This window comes from Scyliorhinus canicula, chromosome 6 (assembly GCF_902713615.1).
Source record: "Scyliorhinus canicula chromosome 6, sScyCan1.1, whole genome shotgun sequence".
Taxonomy (NCBI): Eukaryota; Metazoa; Chordata; class Chondrichthyes; order Carcharhiniformes; family Scyliorhinidae; genus Scyliorhinus; species Scyliorhinus canicula.
Window position 1 is genome coordinate 169,613,293 of NC_052151.1, and position 18,073 is coordinate 169,631,365.

At 48.5% G+C, this 18,073-nt stretch overlaps 1 protein-coding gene across 1 annotated transcript in view; it reads left to right on the forward strand.

Annotated features, from left to right (window-relative positions):
* LOC119967641 (CUB and sushi domain-containing protein 1-like) overlaps positions 1-18,073 on the forward strand; it is a 2,889,858-nt gene that overhangs the window by 2,478,387 nt on the left and 393,398 nt on the right. Inside the window, exons 35-37 of the mRNA XM_038800434.1 lie at positions 13,752-13,876; positions 14,528-14,624; positions 16,301-16,405. Coding sequence (XP_038656362.1) covers positions 13,752-13,876; positions 14,528-14,624; positions 16,301-16,405 — 327 coding nt within the window. The remainder of the gene's footprint in view (positions 1-13,751; positions 13,877-14,527; positions 14,625-16,300; positions 16,406-18,073) is intronic.

Consider the following 18,073-nt stretch of genomic DNA (forward strand, 5'->3'; position numbering starts at 1 on the left):
AAAACAATTAAAGGGTGGTATTTTCCAGCTCTTCCCGTCTTCTGGATACTCCTGTCCCTCTGAAACAGACCCTCCCACAGTAGGTTCCATGACTGCATGGCCGGTGAACATTGCAAATGGCCATTGATTTTGGCGGAACCGGAAGATTCCCACCGGCAGCCAACGGCAAGCCGTTTCTATTGCCGGAAAACCTGTCCCATGGAGTGGAAAATTGCAGCCCAAAGTCAAAATTCAACATTTTTAAAATGTCCCTGAAAAATTTCCAACTGAAGGAATGAGGCTGCACATTTTTATTGTTTCATTTCCAGTGTCAGAGACGTTGTTTAGCAGCGATGAACAATTACCACATTGTTAAAAGGACAATGAAATCCGATAACTTCACAGAATTCTATGCATGTGAGGAAGACAGATAAAGTCATTTTGCAAAGCTAATGATGGTTCAGCGTAAGTCATTTTGTTTGGCATTTAACTGCACCTCTGCTCCTTGCCTGAAGATGTTATTATCACTTAAGCCAAAATAATGGTGAGCACCTTTAGTTTCATATCGATGGCAAATTCTGGCCTATTGTTTGGGCTGCATTGGATGTGATCTGATGTGTGTGGGGAAAAAAACCCACACTTAGTATCTGGAGCCAATTTTATCCAGACTGAAATTTGTCACAGTCTGACAAGTTCAAGGAGCAGATGTTTGAGGATGTTTGGAGGGGGGAACAAGTCATGCTGTGGTACATGAGAAGTGATTTGATATTACTGATGTGGTCATCCAGAGCTGTATCTGTTAAGCTTGAGCAGACAGCACACCACAGTGAGCTGATAATGGAGTAAGTTGGGAACACCTCGATGTCATCACACTTCAACCTTCTAAACGCAGGGGAGTACAAACCCTTGTACAAATGTAACTTGTCCCTTGAAGTTTTGTTTCATTCTGGTGAATCTGTGCTGTAACCCCTGTCAGGCCTGTAGGAGCATTTTCAAGGACTGAATATTGAGCTAGCTTTTACGTGGAGTTCCTCCCTCTTAATCACAGCTCCGCTGAAGACCTTCAAACACATCAACTCTGGTTAAGACGGCTTTATTTTCAAGCTTCGTCAACGTTCGAGAGAGTGATTTGGATAAATGACAAAACCACTCTACTTTACACTGGTTCAGGTGCACCAATTATGCAATTTTCCAAAAATCAATAACCCACCCCAGCTGGACTCGATCCAATTCTTGGAGCTGTCAATTTTGACCAATGAAGTTTACTTTAAGCAGCATGATGACTGTTCATGATTTAACCCCATCCTGCTACCTGTTGTTTTTCCAAGACTCTTTATCCATTGTGACTTGTTTTTCTCCCATGACCATATTACTTATCTCAGCCAGTTCCTGCCCACTTCATTGTTCATCTGGCTGCAGGATATTGAAGTTGGCTCCTCTTTGTACCATGGATTGTCTGAGACAGGATGTTGGGGCCACTGACAAGAACTGCTTACTGAGCTGACTGTCTTATGACTGACCACACTATTTCTGTCTGATTCTGTTTGTCTTAAAAACATTGGCAGGTTAGCTAGCTTAAATCCCATCATGCATTGTGGCCACTGCTTTTAGCAAGAGTTTAAATGCTTGTTACTGCTATGTTCTAAAAATACATATTTAATGGTTAATAATGATTACTGAGTATACTTTCTATGATTAGCCTCAATAAACTAACAGATGTAGAACTATTCTAGTGTTATCTGAGCTATCCGTTTTAAGGGATCTCATCTCAAGACACCGCCACCCCTCCCTTCAAGGTCATTATATTTTTCTTAAGGTGCAGTGCCCAAAACTGATGTAATACCCCAGATGGGAAGCAAGGTTGTGGACACCTGAAGTATAACTTCTCAAATAAAAGTAAAATGCTGTGGATGCTGGAAATCTGAACTAAAAACAGAAATGCTGGATAAACTCAGCCTGATTGGCAGGATGTGCGAAGAGAGAAACAGAGTTAACATTTTGGATCTAAATTACCCTTCTACAGAAGGTTCTGCAGAAGGGTCAGTCAGCATCTGTAAAGGATAATGACAGGATGTAACGATCAGCTGTCCTGATTTTTATATATTTTTTTGAATTTTAGAGTACCCAATTCATTTTTTCCAATGAAGGGGCAATTTTAGCGTGGCCAATCCACCTAGCCTGCATATCTTTGGGTTGTGGAGGTGAAACCCACATAAATTCGGGGAGAATATGCAAACTCCATACGAACAGTGACCCAGAGCCGGGATCGAACCTGGGGCCTCGGCACCGGGAGGCAGCAGTGCTAACCACTGCGCCACCGTGCAGCCCTTCCTGGTTTTTATGTAACAAGAACAGAGGACGCTAGAAAATCTCGGCAGATCTGCTAGTATCGATCAGGAGAGAAACAGGGTTGACTCTTCATCAGAACTGAAAGGAGGGAGAACGTGTTGCAGCAGAAAAGAAACTGTGACAAAAGGTAGCAATTTTTTGGCTACCTTTGGTGGCCAGGCGTGGGAGGGAGAAGGAGCATTTTGCATTAAGTCAATACGTGTGTGGAATATCAAAAAGAAAGAGGGGTTTCAGATGGAGCAGAAAGGTCAGCGTAAAGTTTCCAAACAGCATTGATTCCCAAGGGCTACAACGTGCTCAACCGGAAGATGAGATGCTGCTTGTTATGCATCAGATACATCCCTGCTGGTGAAGCATCATGTGATCGGTAGTGCTGTCAGCAGTGAGTGTTTGTGCGGGCTTCGGTTGTCCATCTTAGATCGTATGAGTAACATCCCGAATAAAATCTTTCATCATGTCTGTAAGAATCCAGAGTGTCGGCATCTCCATACATTTTCTCTCTGCAGCAAATCAAAAAAATACCACTGCTCCTCCAGCTTGTACTAGGCTTCACTGGAGCCTTGCCACAGGTCAAGGATGGATATGTGGCATTCTTCTTGAAGTTGTTCCTTTTTTTGCAGTTTGTACAGCTCTAACATATTCTCCGTCCTTTCTGATGAAGATCCTGTGACTCAAATGTTAGCTCTGGGCACAACTTGGCAAAGTGTTATTTCCGGTGAGAAATCCGATGCAATTCCCACTGGAAGCGATGGGAAATCTTATGGAGTTTTGAGGCACTTTGAGGAAATATGTTTTCACCACGTGAATCACGATGCAATTGTGGTGGCCTCCTGCTGATTCACTCTCCCCTGGGCAACTTAATCTCTGCAATCAGTGGGGAGCTCCTGTATAAATGCCTCCCCAACACTTGCTCCAGATCCATTAGAGGGATGGCTACCAGGAACCCAGTAACATGATTCAAAGAGGGAGCCCTGACCAAACTCTTGGATGGTGTGCAGCAGAGGCGGGATGCCCGCTATCACGGTCGTTCAGATATCCTTCCAGCAAGGTCACCACCCACGCCTGGCAGGCAGTGGCAGCCTTAGTCAGTGCTAGCTGACTGCCGAAGAGGACAGGACAGCAGTCACAAGAAAGTGAATTACTTTCTTTGTGTGGCCAGGCTAAGTCTGCCTCATCCAGTCTCCTGCCATACCCGCTCACATGTTCAAGGTGATCTCTCACCCAACAACCTCTTGGGTTGCCAGGACCTAACATGCACTCCAGCACCACCACCAGCCCCCTTCCCCCACTCCAGTTGCTCCTCTGCTCTTCACATCCCTACTCCCAATCAAGCCAGACCTCGGCACCACTGCCAGGACTCCAGCCTGCACTCTCCCCATCTGTCTCATTGCAGAATAAATTTGAGCATAATAGGCCTGAGTGGGCGCAACCAGCCGGAGACATGTGTCAGCTCAGACGACTCATGCTCTGAGAGAGCCCTTGAGTTAGCAGGAAAGATGCAAGACTTCACCTGCACAGAGGGCGAAGTGGGGGCAGAAGACAAAAGCGTGGACCCAGTCATTCCTCGAGCCTCACATGAGTCAACTTTGTCGCTTCAGTTATCACCTGCGATGCACTAGTGTCATCCTCCTTCCCTTGCAGGGGAATCGGTCAAGCAGTCAGGATTATCTACACACCCCTTGGAGGTGACGCACACAAACAACTCCAAGGGAGATATCTTGGTCACCTCAATCGAGAAGGCATCAGAGTTGTCACCAGCACCTCCACCCGCACAGATATTCACACCTTGGTGGGAGTAAGTAATAGGCAGGCTTCTGGGTCACTCACCTGATGCTCCTCAGCAGGTGAAAGCTGGGATGTCCCAGGCAACCGGCACTTGGAGGGATGCCTGAGCCCAGGAGTCTACTGAGACCCTGACCGATGAACCTTCCCCTGGGCCCGGTAAACCCAGAGCTGCTAGAGCTACAAAGGCAGAGTCAAGAGCATCAGAAAGGGTTGACAACATCCCATCTGGGAATGTAAGGGCAAATGCAAGCCCATCGCCATCTGTCCGAGGTGATGTTGCCGTCACACCTATGCAATGAGGTGAACACTGCAAGGGTGGCGTCTGTAATGGAGACCCTGGTGCAGGAGGTCGCGGGGGATGCCCGTTCCATGGTTCAGCTCATGTTCTGCATGAATGAGGGCCTGAGAGCCAAAGTGCAGCATTTCATTGTGCAGGCACTAGTGGGAATCCACCAGAGGATGGTAGGGATTCTGGATCTCACTCCAGCTGCCCCTCTACGCCGTGGAGTTGCCCAGAATCACCAGGCACCTAAAGGGAAGAGGACCAGCCGGATGGCAACCCGGGGTCCGCTGGGAGATCCTTGGAATGACCAGCACATCTGACACCCTCCTCCCTGTGAATGACAAACCTCCAGCCCTGAACACCGAGAACGGTAGCACTGTAATATTCTTGCAGCCCAAACGTCATCCCCCAGGGTATGCCTGCCAAGGTCTTCTCAGCAAATAGGGTGTGGATGGAAGCCAGCTGCCTCAAACTCAGTTATGGATCCTGGGGATACACCTCGATGTAACAGGAGGGTGAGGAATCGAAAGAAACTACAGGCACCTAGTGGGTACTGGTGAACCTCGTCACTGGTAGAGATAGGTCACCATTGTAATATTGCTCTTGTATTAAACACCACTTTGTTCACCAGAAGATTCTCCACCCTGCCATTTCATGGCACCGTGCTTCACAAACCCCCATGCACACTTGGTGCTTCATCCGTGTGGAGTATGAGAATGGCAATGCCAAAGTAACCCCCACCACTCCCTCATCCGGCTGCATCAAAGCTCAGTGATGAGGTGGCAATGGGCTGTCAAAGTGTTCCTCCACCTTGAATATAAGCTGGAGGAAAACACCCTGACCCTCGACCTCAAAGAGGGCTGCAGTGGATGAGATAAATCATGCAGCATCTCTCAGCTCCATGATAAGCCCGTCATTGACAGGATCCATTCAGCTCTGTCAGGCAGGAGTCATACATATCACTGAGGGTGAGAGGAGCATTGCTTTGTCCTCAATGCAAATCATTGTCGTTCTCCTGCAGAGTATGACCAATATCTTTCGCACCCTGCCTATGAATGTAGTTACCACTAGCACCACATTAATCTGATATTACACCCCACGGTGGAAGAGCTTTTCACTCCCTCATCTTGGTCATTCCCGAAACAAGAGGCTACAAGGGCATCCCTCGCTCTTCGGCCCATGTGAGCCCTGGCCATCGCCAGAGGTTCTTCACTCTCCTCCTCTGCATTTTGGCATTTGCCACCTTCTTCAATCTCCTCCTTAGCCGAGGAGATGTGTTGATTTCCCATCTCCTCTGGGTCCAGCTTTCCTCCCTTCTGCAGCGCCAGGTCATGGAGAGTGCAGCAGACCACAATGAGGCTGTATTGGAGGGCAGCCCTTTGGTAGTCACCTCTGATGTTATATATTGTATATAGAGGATGTCGGTGTAGCTGGTTTGTGGTAAGGCCCTGTACTACAGGTACGGGGGTAGTTCCCTGCCTGCTGGCTCCGCCCAGTAGGCGGAGCATAAATATGTGTGTTCCCAGTACAGCAGCCACTTCACCAGCTGCTGTAGGAGGCCACACATCTTAGTCTAATAAAGCCTCGATTGCATCCAAATCTCATCTTTCTGCAATTGATCGTGCATCAATTTATTAAACTAAGTTTTCAGAAGATGGACCTCCGCATCAAGCCGGATTGCCTGCAGCTGGATCCGTAATTAGACAACGCCAAAAAGGACTTCCAACATTGGCTAGCCTGTTTCAAAGCGGACATCGGGTCTGCGCCAGTTTCAATTCCTGAAGCTCAGAAGATTCAGATCCTCTACACACGGCTGAGCTCCAACGCCTTTCCACTTATCCAGGACGTACCGACCTACGCAGAAGACACGGCGCTACTGAAAGAAAACTAAGCTCAGCGGACTAACACACTCTACGCCAGACACATCCTCTCCACTCATCATCCCGGTGAGTCAGTGGAAGATTTCTGGCATGCCCTGATTCCCCTAGTTAGAGACTGTGACTGCCAGGCCGTCACGGCCACGGAACACTCCAACTTGCTCATGAGAGATGCTTCTGTCACAGGGATAGGGTCTGATTACATCAGACAGCGCCTCTTAGAAGGGGTCGACCTCGCGGAGACTAAAAAGCTTGCGCTCTCGCTTACGATCGCTTAGCGCAACATCCAGGCCTATGCCCCCGGCCGCACGGCCCACCCCTCCTGCGCATCGCGGACTCGGCAGACGGCCGCCCCATCGTGGACCTCACCAGCAACCCCCCTCAGCCAACCCCACACCTGTGCCCCGCGGCCGCCAACCAAGCCGGGGGACCCAAATGTTACTTCTGTGGGCAGCGACAGTGCTGCCCGGCCGGGAGCGCCCTTTGCTGTGGAAAAAAGGGACACTTTGCTGCTGTGTGCCAGGCCCGCGCAGTCGCCGCTATTGTTCCGACTCCCCCCATGTGCGACCAGTGGGGGCCACCATCTTGTTCGACCCCCACCACGTGCGGCCCGAGGGTGTCACCATCTTGTTCTCCCCAGGATCATCGGGCACCGCCATCTGGTCTTCCCCATGACAAGTGCGGCCCATGGGCGCCGCCATCCTACCAGGACCAATGACCCCCGGGCACCTCATCTCCTGCCACCATCGATGACCAGCCGCGTCTCATCTCTGTCACGATTGACCAGTCTCACCCACACAACCTGTCAACTGCTTCCACCAACATGAAGATCGATGGGCACAAGATCTCATGTCAGCTGAACTCCGGGAGCACCGAGAGCTTCATTCATCCCGATATGGTAAGGCGCTGCTCCCTCGTGGTACATCCCACCAACCAGCGAATCTCCCTGGCCTCCGGTTCCCACCCCGTGGTAATCCAGGTGTACTGCATGGCCACTCTCACTATCCAGGGCGTGGAGTTCAGCGGCTTCCGCCTCTCCGTCCTCCCCAGCCTCTGCGCTGCCCTGCTACTCAGCCTGGACTTCTAGTGCAACCTCCAGAACCTAACACTGAAATTCGGCGGGCCCCTACCACCCCCTACTCTGTGCAGCCTCGCGACCCTAAAGGTCGACCTACATTCCCTATTTGCAAACTTAACTCCAGATTGCAAGCCCGTCGCCACCAGGAGCAGATGGTACAGTGCCCAGGACTGGATCTTCATCAGGTCCGAAGTCCAGCGATTGCTTCGGGAGGGCATTATCGAGGCCAGCAACAGCCCCTGGAGAGCCCAAGTGGTAGTGGTGAAAACTGGGGAGAAACACAGGATGGTCGTGGGCCACAGCCAGACCATCAATCGGTACACGCAGCTCGACGCGTACCCTGTCCTACGCATATCTGATATGGTCAATCAGATTGCACAGTACCGGGTCTTCTGAACTGTGGACCTGAAATCCGCCTACCACCAGCTCCCCATCCGTAAGGCGGACGGCCCATACACTGCCTTCGAGGCAGATGGCCGCCTTTACCACTTGCTCAGGGTTCCCTTTGGCGTCACCAACTGGGTCTCGGTTTTCCAATGGGAAATGGACCGAATGGTTGAGCAGTACGGACTGCGGACCACCTTCCCGTACCTGGACAATGTCACCATCTGCGGCCACGATCAGCAGGACCATGGCGCCAACCTTGCTAAATTTCTCCACACCGCCACTCTCCTCAACCTGACTTATAACAAGGAGAAGTGGGTATTCAGCATGAACCGCTTAGCCATCCTCGGCTATGTGGTCCAGAACTGAGTTCTGGGGCCCGATCCCGACCGCATGTGTCCTCTCATGGAACTCCCCCTCCCCCACTGCCCCAAGGCCCTCAAACGATGCCCTGGGTTCTTCTCTTATTATGGATAGTGGGTCCCAAACTATGCGGACAAGGCTGCTCATTCAATCCACTCTGTTTCCCCTGACGGCCGAGGCTCACTGGGCCTTCAACCGCATTAAGGCTGACATCGCCAAGGCCGCAATGCACGCAGTCGACGAGGCATTACCATTTCAAGTAGAGAGTGACGCATCAGATGTCGCTCTAGCCGCCATCCTCAACCAGGCAGGCAGGCCCGTGGCACTTTTCTCACGAACCCTACAGGCCTCCGAAATTCGGCATTCCTCCGTCGAAAAAGAGGCCCAAGCCATCGTTGAAGCTGTGCGGCATTGGATGCATTACCTGGCCAGCAGGAGATTCACTCTCCTCACTGACCAATGGTCGGTAGCCTTCATGTTCAACAACACACAGCGGGGCAAGATCAAAAACGATAAAATCTTGAGGTGGAGGATCGAGCTCTCCACCTACAACTACGAGATTTTATATCGCCCTGGTAAGCTCAACGAGTCCCCCGATGCCCGATCGCGAGGTACATGTGCACAAGTAGACCGACTCCGGACTCTGCACGACAATCTCTGTCACATGTTTTTACCACTTCATGAAGGCTCTCAATCTGCCCTACTCCATTGAGGAAGTTAGGGCTATCACCAGAGACTGCCAGGTCGGCGTGGAGTGCAAACCGTACTTCTACCAGCCAGTCTGTGCATGCCTGGTGAAGGCCTCCCGTCCCTTTGATCACCGCAGCGTGGACTTCAAAGGGCCCCTCCCCTCAATCGACCGAAACACGTACTTCCTCAGTGTGGCCGATGAGTTTTCCAGATTCCCCTTCGCCATCCCATGCCCCGACATGACAACTGCCACAGTCATCAAAGCCCTCAACATAATCTTCGCTCTGTTCGGTTTCCCTGCCTATGTCCACAGCAACAGGGGATCCTCATTCATGAGTGATGAGCTGCGTCAGTTCCTGCTCAACAGGGGCATTGCCTCGAACAGGACGACCAGCTATCACCCACGGGGAAACGGGCAGGTGGAGAGGGAGAATGAATTGTCTGGAGGGCCGTCCAGCTGGCCGTATGGTCCAGAAATCACCCGGCCTCCCACTGGCAGGAGGTCCTTCCCGGCGCCCTGCGCTCCATTCTGTCGCCCCTGTGCACCGCGACTGATGAAACACCCCATGAACGTGTCTTTGCCTTACTTAGGAAGTCCACCACCGGGGTGTTGCTCCCGATTTGGCTCGCAGCTCCAGGACCCATACTCCTCCGTAAACATGTACGACTCCACAAGGCGGACCCGTTGGTTGAGAGGGTACAGCTACTTCACGCCAACCCACAGTACGCCTACGTTAGCGTACCCCGACGGCCGCCAAGATACTGTCTCCCTCAGGGACCTGACACCAGCTGGTTCCCCACACACACCCCGACCCGGCGCCACCCTCCCCTCCCCCGGCGCACCCCACCGCAGCCCCCGCTCCAGGACAATCCGTCCTCCCCTTACCCACACCCGAGGATGAAGACTATTTCGACACGCTCACGGAGTCACTGAAGACCAAACCGACACTGGAATCACTGCCAGCACTGCGGCGCTCCCGATGGCAGATCAAGGCTCTGGACCGACTGAATTTGTAACATGACCTGGACTTTTAAAACACCATCCTTCTGTACATAATTTTCCCCTCCACCCCGCTGGATTCAATTTTTTTTGCTGTCTGTAATTTGAAAAGTCTACCTGTATATACTTCTCCACCACCCTGCCGAACTCAATCTTAACAGGGGGTGAATGTGGTAGTCACCACTGATGTATATATTGTATATAGAGGATGTCGGTGTAGGTGTTTTGTGGTAAGGCCCTGTACTACAGGTACGGGGGTAGTTCCCTTCCTGCTGGCTCCGCCCAGTAGGTGGAGTATCATTATGTGTGCCCCCAGTACAGCAGCAACTTCGCCACCTACTGTAGGAGGCTTACACATCTTAGTGTAATAAAGCCTCGATTGCATCCAACTCTCATCTTTGTGTAATTGATCGTGCATCAACCCCACAACTGATCCAGGCACTGGAACTGCATTTTGATAAGCCCAATCACCTGCTTAACCGGTGCACAAGTTTAAGTATGAGCCTCATTGTAGCGAGTCTCCGCCTCAATTTGTGGCCTCCGCATTGGTGCCATCAACCACCTTCTAAGTAGTTAACCACTGTCCCTGAGGAGCCAGCCATCACGCTCCCTCAAAAACATCTGGGATCTGAGAGTGCCTAAGATGAAAACGTCATGGATGCTCCCCCGGTTAATTAAGGGACTTTTATCCCTTGTAGGTCATAAATGATGCCACATGATTCTATGAAGACATCAGGACCACGTGGCATTGCTGCTACGTGGGCAAAGCCCATGGCCCTGGCATCCTGGCTCACCTGATCCGAGTCCAAGTTTGTATATCCATGGGCCCTCGCCAAAAGGGCACCTGTAACCTCCCTTATACATTTGTGTGTGCCTGACTTTGAAATGCCACATAGGTCACTCGTGCTGCCCTGAAATAAGCCACTTGCATAGAAATTCAGAGCGGTGGAAAATTTAAGGGCCACAGACCTTGGGTATCTTCCCATTCCATGTGGTGCCAGCTATTGTGAGTCGTGGCAAAGGTGGTCCATCGTCTCCCGGAGCAGTTGCAATCTTCTCCAGCACTGAAGCTTCGACATCTGCATGCAGGACGTCCGACATCGGAAAACTCTTTGCCGGTCGTGTCTCTTACGAGGCTCCACTCACTATCTGTGGTGCTGCTCCTGGTATAGCTATGTGCACAGATCCCCCCTCCTCTGGGGGTGCTGGTCCTAGCCATGTGCAGCGGCTTGTCGATGTCTCTGCTGTTGCTCGATCGCTATGAGTAGAATAGCCAACTAAACTGGCTCTATGATTCATACACTGAAAAGTAGGGAACAGCAAAGTGAGTGCTGAGGATTTCTGACAGAACCCTAGTGCCCCACTCTCCATCCCGCTGGGATATCCACCCATGCACCTCCCCCTTAGTGAATGCTTCTCTACTAAACCTCAAACCCTTCCCTCTCACATCATAACCACTTCCCTCGTGTTCACTCTGGTTGCTCGTAGATCAAGGGTGTGGGGCAGAACTGCAAGCAAAACTGTAACAAAAGGTTGTTGAATAACTAAAAAGGGAGTGCAGTCTAAAACAACTTATATACACATGGTCCAGAGGTTCTGCAAGACTGCAAAAAAAGGCAGGCATCCAGAGAGCCGGTGAACTGATGCAACCTACGGTTGTAAGGGACTGCTGCGTGCCTCCACCCCAGGTCCCTGAGGATTCCACCGTAGAGGGACCTACACTGGGGACCTCCACCACCAGATGGCAGCAAGCCAAGCCAAGGCATGTCTGACCAATGGGCGAGGGCAAGGAATTGAAAGGTGTGCAGCAGCATCTCACTCAGGAAACCCCTCCTTGCTCTGCGAAAGGGCATGGAGGGCATTTCCACAAAGCGGCTAGTGCTCAGCGGCTTTGATCCCGAAAGGGGGATTTCGGGGCTTGGGGCAAACATGAAACTCTGTCCGAGCAGGGGTCCGTTCAGATGGGAGTCCACCACACTCAAGACCACAAGTGCCATTGGGTCTGAGCATGACGATTTTGAGGTTATGGATAGTGTTGGATGCAAGCTGGACGCCCACCACAGTGCGACATGCCAGCATGGAGGGTGTCATCCAGCTCACTTCTCCGCCAACCAGCATACCCCTTGGTCCCTCTGGCAAACATAGTACGTCCCTCTGACTGCCAACAGAAATGGTGGAAGGGTGGATCCCTGACGACAGCCACTACTCCAGACAGAGGAGAATTGCGGTGCGAGGCGACTATGTTCCAGGCTTTCAGTAGCTCCTGGTAAAAGATGGGCAAAGCCTGCAAGGAGTTACGAAGACCCATCAGGTCTGTGAACAGTAGCTACATGCCATAGTTCAGGCTGTGCACGTGGCAGGAAAAATACGTCGCCTGACCACCCTCTGAGTGGGAGACTCAGAACCTCAGTAGTGACCCAGTGCTGTCTTTTATCCCAGAAGAACAGTCCGAGCATTCTCTGGATCTTTGTGACAAAGTCAGGGGAAAGGGTCAAAGTGACCAGCCAGTATTACAACATGGAGGCGATCAGTTGGTTTATGACCAGAACTCGGCACTTGTAAGTCAGCACTCGGAGCAGTCCTGTCCAACATTTCAGGCGAGCGGTGACCATGGCCTCCAGCTCCTGCCAATTCACCGGCCAGGATTCCTCAGCCAGGCAAAGTTGGATTCCCAAATAGAGAAGACTAGTCTGAGCTTTGGGAGGGGGCCCATTTGCCACAGACTGACCAGGTGTCCGAAACACCAGTCGATCCTGGTAGGGGACGCAGCGGAAAACATAACCTGCCTGTCCTCACCGATGGCTAACACAGGCTCAAAATCATGCCCTCTGTTTCTCTCCTGATAGATGCTGGCAGACGGCTGAGTTTTACGAACGTCCTCCCTCCTTGTTTCCAATTCCAGCATCCGCAGTGTTTTGTTGTTGATTTTTTTTCAAGTTGCTGATCCTCTCTGGTCTTCCAGAACCTTCTGCTCAGGGCTTTTTCTTTATTTATTCATCCATCCATGGATTGTGAATGTTGCTGACAAAACCTGATTTATTGCACATCCCTAATTCCCCTCGAGAAGTGAGTTTTTTTTATCCTCCATGGAGGTGCAGATGTGGAACAGATTCTGAACAAAATCAGGACAAGAAAAGACATGCATGATCAAATGCTGTACAGAATACAATGATCTCTGTGCCATAGAGCCATGAGAATATCATTTGTGCAATGTAGTGGATAGAATTCAGTCGAATTAAATGACTTTGAGGTTGGCTGGACAATCTTTGCACTTTTTAACAAGTGACAAGTTGGTGATTGTTTCAGTTTTACCAAGTTAAAATGGGTAAATTTTACCTGGTCTCTTACTTTTCCAATTCTATATTTTCTTAGGTTCTCACTGAGAAGAGAGTTTGAAAGCACTGCCCCTCCACCTTGTAGAGTCATTATTGGTGGAATGGAGCATATTTGTCATGGCTCCAGACTGGAGTGCAGTTGAACCCTTGCCTGATCTGTATATGAGGGGTAATATTGCCCCCTTGAATGAAGCAAGTCCTAGATGCCCAGTTTTAATTATTTTTTTATGGACCCCACTGTGCCATATTCAAATGGAAATTGATGCAGGAAGGCATATGATTTTGGGGCTCACCAAGAAAGGGATATCAGAAAATATTCTCTTCAGCCAAGCTCTCTTCCTAGTGACAGACCAAATGCTGTTCCAAATCCCCCTTGCAGGGCTAGGTACTCCGGTCGTACTGGTGCTGATGTAAGTTCCCGACAGTGCTGTTTATTTGTACAGATGCAAGATTTTGGGAGCTGGGCCACTGTGGGCCATGAGTGGATAGATGTCCTTCTCCTCTGTAATTTTCACAGTGCACTATCTGCATTTCCAAGCTCAGCTGTTTAAAATGCAAACAACAACACTTTGAATCGCCAGCAGCCAAGTGTAATGGCATCCCCTTCAGAACTCTCCTTCTCTTTCAGTACCTTGTCGTGGAAATCTGACAGAACGAAGAGGCACCATCCTCTCGCCAGGCTACCCAGAGCCATATGGTAACAGCTTGAATTGTGTGTGGAAAATCACAGTAACCGAGGGAGCAGGTATTCAGGCAAGTCGTTTATGTGTAGAAAGAACACGCTATGCTTCATGTTCACAGGACCCTGCAGCCACCTATGCGGAACACTTCTTTCAGATCGCTGGGTGATATAATTTTTGTTCATATTAGTTTCATGTCTGTTGATTTAATTTTAGTTGGAAAGAAGTGAAGTTGCATCTGAATTACAAAAGTAATACTTTATAGAATCGCGTGGCTTGGGAGTGTGATTGTTGAGCAATAGTTTTTTATTTGATCAAACATAGATGTTATGGTGACAGCAGATATGCTGGTCAATAGTATACCAAAAGTAAGATTGGTAAATCATTGTAAAATACATCTCTAAACTTTGGACAATCTGCAACCAGATTTAATGCTGAAAATAAGGAAGTTCCTCGAATCGGTGCAAATGAAATATTGGGGTAGGATTTTCTGGCCAACCGGTGGCTTGTTTTCCAGCGGGTGGGGAGGGGGTGGTCACGGAGGGTGGGGTCACCACTGGTGAGAAGTGCTGGAAAATCCCACCCTTGATTTTATTCATAAAATATAAGAGTATTTTTAGTTTTTGCCCTTATGTAGTTTGTGTCAGATTTAAATACAGTGAGCTGATGACACCGTGCAGTGCTCTTGATTTTACTCCAATTAAATACTGATTTTGTTGAATAGATTCAAGTGATAACCTTTGCCACAGAGCATAACTGGGACTCCTTGGAAATATATGATGGTGGAGATGCAACTGCGCCAAGACTTGGGAGCTTCTCAGGTAAGAAATTAATACCACATTTCTTGTGTTTCCTTTTTTAAATCAAAAGAAATAAGATCTGTTATAATGTTATTCATCCTTCCTGGAGACCAAAAGCAAAAAGAGTGGCACAGTGATTAGTACTGCTGACTCACTGCGCCAGGGACCCAAGTTCAATTCCAGCCTCAGGTGACTGTGTGGAGTTTGCATGTTTTCCCAGTGCCTGCGTAGGTTTCCTCCAGGTGCTCCGGTTTCCTCCCACAGTCCAAAGATGTGCAGGTTAGGTGGAATGGCAATGCTAAATTATCCCTTAAACATCAGTGTCAATTAGCTGCTGATTCAACTATCTTCTCAACAAACTGCCGACCAAGTATCTTTTAATTTGTTTTTTAATTTAATTTATTTTTCTGTGCTGTTCCTTTGTTTCTGCCTCTTGGTGTCCAAAAGGTTAGTTGGGGTAATAGGGATAGGGCCGAGGTAGAGTGCTCTTTTGGAGGGTCGCTGCAGACCCAATGGGTCGAATGGCCTCCTTCTGCACTGTGAGCATTCTATGAAGAGCATCTTCTGCAGCCTTGCTGAAAATCTTTTCCAGATACTTTGATCTATTCCAGTGCCCCCTTAATCCACACTATGCGAATGGAGTTATAAAATTACCTCTATTATTTATGTCAGGTAAACCAAATAAAAACAGGAGTAATGGCCTCAGTTGTGTTTTGGAGCCTGAAGGATCTGCCCTGCTCCATCCTAGTCCATTCAAATGAAGTACTCACCTTTGGGCTGTTCTTCATCCTGAGTGCCACCCGATGCTGGCTGAAGCACTTAATCTAAAAATAGCAATTGGGGTTCTACACGTGTCATACAACCCCAATTTCCATTTTAAATTGTCCTACCACCTGACTCAACAGGCCATTTTGGCCCCTCAGCTGGAGACGTGTGGGAACATTGTCATGGCAACAGTAATGGCAGTGCCAGTCGTTCATTGTCCACCATTTTTCAGGTGTTGCCATCCTCTTTCTCACTGATAGAAGGCCTAAGAGATCCAGATCGCCAACTTTGCATTACTTTGCTGTATCATACCCCCCCCCCCCCCCCCCCCCCCCCCCCCCCCCCCCCCCACCGTTTGAATAACCAATTGTAAAGGAAATTATAATTTAAAGCTTATGGAACAAATAACATAATTTACCTAAGATCCTGAATGACATCAGCTTTTGATCTTATATTTTCTCATTTAAAATATTATTTGTTTCATCTCATGTCATTGGGTGGGCAGGGGAGTGGGCGGACAGAGGGTTAGGTAACATGAGGAAGTGGTGATCTCAGTGTAAAACCTCAACCTGTGAGCCACAAAGTTCATGAATACAGACAGCATTTGGTGTGAAGCTGCCATACCAGGATAAGGGAGCAAGGTCTACTAAAGTTACCAACAGTGAAATGTAGTGAAATGGAGGTGAAATAGAGGACGAGGATGCATTCATTTCCTATCTATTCCTCAGCCCAGTAAAATAAAACAGTTTCCGCTGTTCTGTTGCTCATATTGCTACCTTGGTCGCTACAAAGAGACTGAGGTAAGGAATGTGAACAGTTGAGTAAACCCTCTACAATTGTGAACTATCAATACAGCTCTGCTTATGGAAGGAGTCAAATCAGGATATTATTCTTTATAAAATAGTTGGATTGAAAGACGATTTTCATTTCAGGGACCACAGTTCCAGCTTTGTTGAACAGCACCTCCAATCAGCTCTACCTGCATTTTCATTCGGACATCAGCGTGGCAGCAGCTGGCTACCACTTGGAATACAAAAGTGAGTAAAGCACAGCATTTATGCTGGCAGATACCAGTAGCAGAGTGCGCAACAAGTCTAATGTTTGGTCATGTAATTTATAACATTCTTGACACCTGTTTTAAAACAGTTAAATTTTAATTATGTGGGTGTCGTGGTATGCTTCGACTTCGTGAGTAGAATATTTATTTTGCATCGGGTCCTTGAATTTGTTTTCATAGTGAACATTTGCACTCCTTGCAATATTGCCAGAACATTTCATCGGATTGGCAGCACAATGTGGGTTTTGTTCCTATTCAGCTCCTCCAGGACCACAGTTTGAATCCAGCAGTGATTCCTGATAGTCACCTCTGCCAGGTTGCCACATTGCAACATAATTTGTGTTCAGGGTATTCTCAATGCAGTTCCTGGAAAGAAGGAGCTCACAGCACCTTACCATCAATAACTGGGTACAAATCGACATGAAATTGTCAATTTCCACAGTCTCAAAACCGTTGAAAGATGTGGGATATGGAAATTCAAATAATCAAGTCTGAGGTAAGGCGCAACAATCATTTTGGGTAGGTTTCCGTGGCTGGGGGAGATTAGCGGAGGGTGGGGGGAGTTGCGGTTGGCATCATGCTGGGGTCAGACAGAAAATCAGGCGGACCCATAATTGCAGAACCTCCAGCCAGAGAAGTGATTGGGGGATGGAATTTAAGTGGGAGGTGGCAGTGCCTGAGCTGCAATGGGTGGAAGTTCCAATCCTGTGGAAGACTGAGATGCTTGATGGAAATGGGGCCTGCGGGATGGTTTGGTATGCCAGCATTTCCATGGCTCTAACAATGAAATGTCAGGAACCTGGAGACTGCCAAGGTAACTGTCCATGTCCACTGTGGGCTGCAAGTGAAACCCACCAGACAATCTGACCTGCATGATTGATCAAGAATGCCCAATCCCGAAAAGACTGCAAGTTGGTTAAATAAAATTGTTGCTCTGATTTCTTCAGAAACAATCTTCCTTATAGTTGCTCTCCCCACCTCAAGGGAAAAAAGTAATCTGTTCCGCAGCATTGACCTGACACACAGGAAAAATGAAATTCACAGATATATCCAGTATTTTTATTTAATTGTGGTGATATGTGACAAAGTATTGTTATCTGAAAATGAACAACTTTCTTGAGTATCATCAGCATATTTTTGTCTGATTGTATCTTACTATTGGGTTTTATTAAACAGGCTGACATTGAAGGAAGTTATTCATAGCAGCTTAAGTTCCCAGTGGAGCCCATTAGTACACAATTTAGTTTGGATTCATTAGAATAAATTTGTTATAATGACACCAAATAAGTATGTAATAACGGCTGAAAAGCTTGGTGTCATTATTCTCCTATTAAATACTGCATGAAACTCATACTTTTTCAATAGCAATTAAAGGTTTAAATAATAAGTGAAGTCCCATTATATTTATCCTGCACTTGTGTGCATGATTTCTGTGGCTGGCTTCATTGACTGCTGAATATTTAAGATGTGCTGTCCATTATATTAGACGTAGAGTAGTTTCAGCAATATTTTAAATGCCACATATATCTGTCAATGTGACATGCACTTTACCTTAAAACTGCGGCTGGGTTGATGTGATCAACACCAAGTCAGACTGAAGTTGCTGTGTGTAACTAGCTGGTGTGAGATGTATACTTTCTTGTAGACT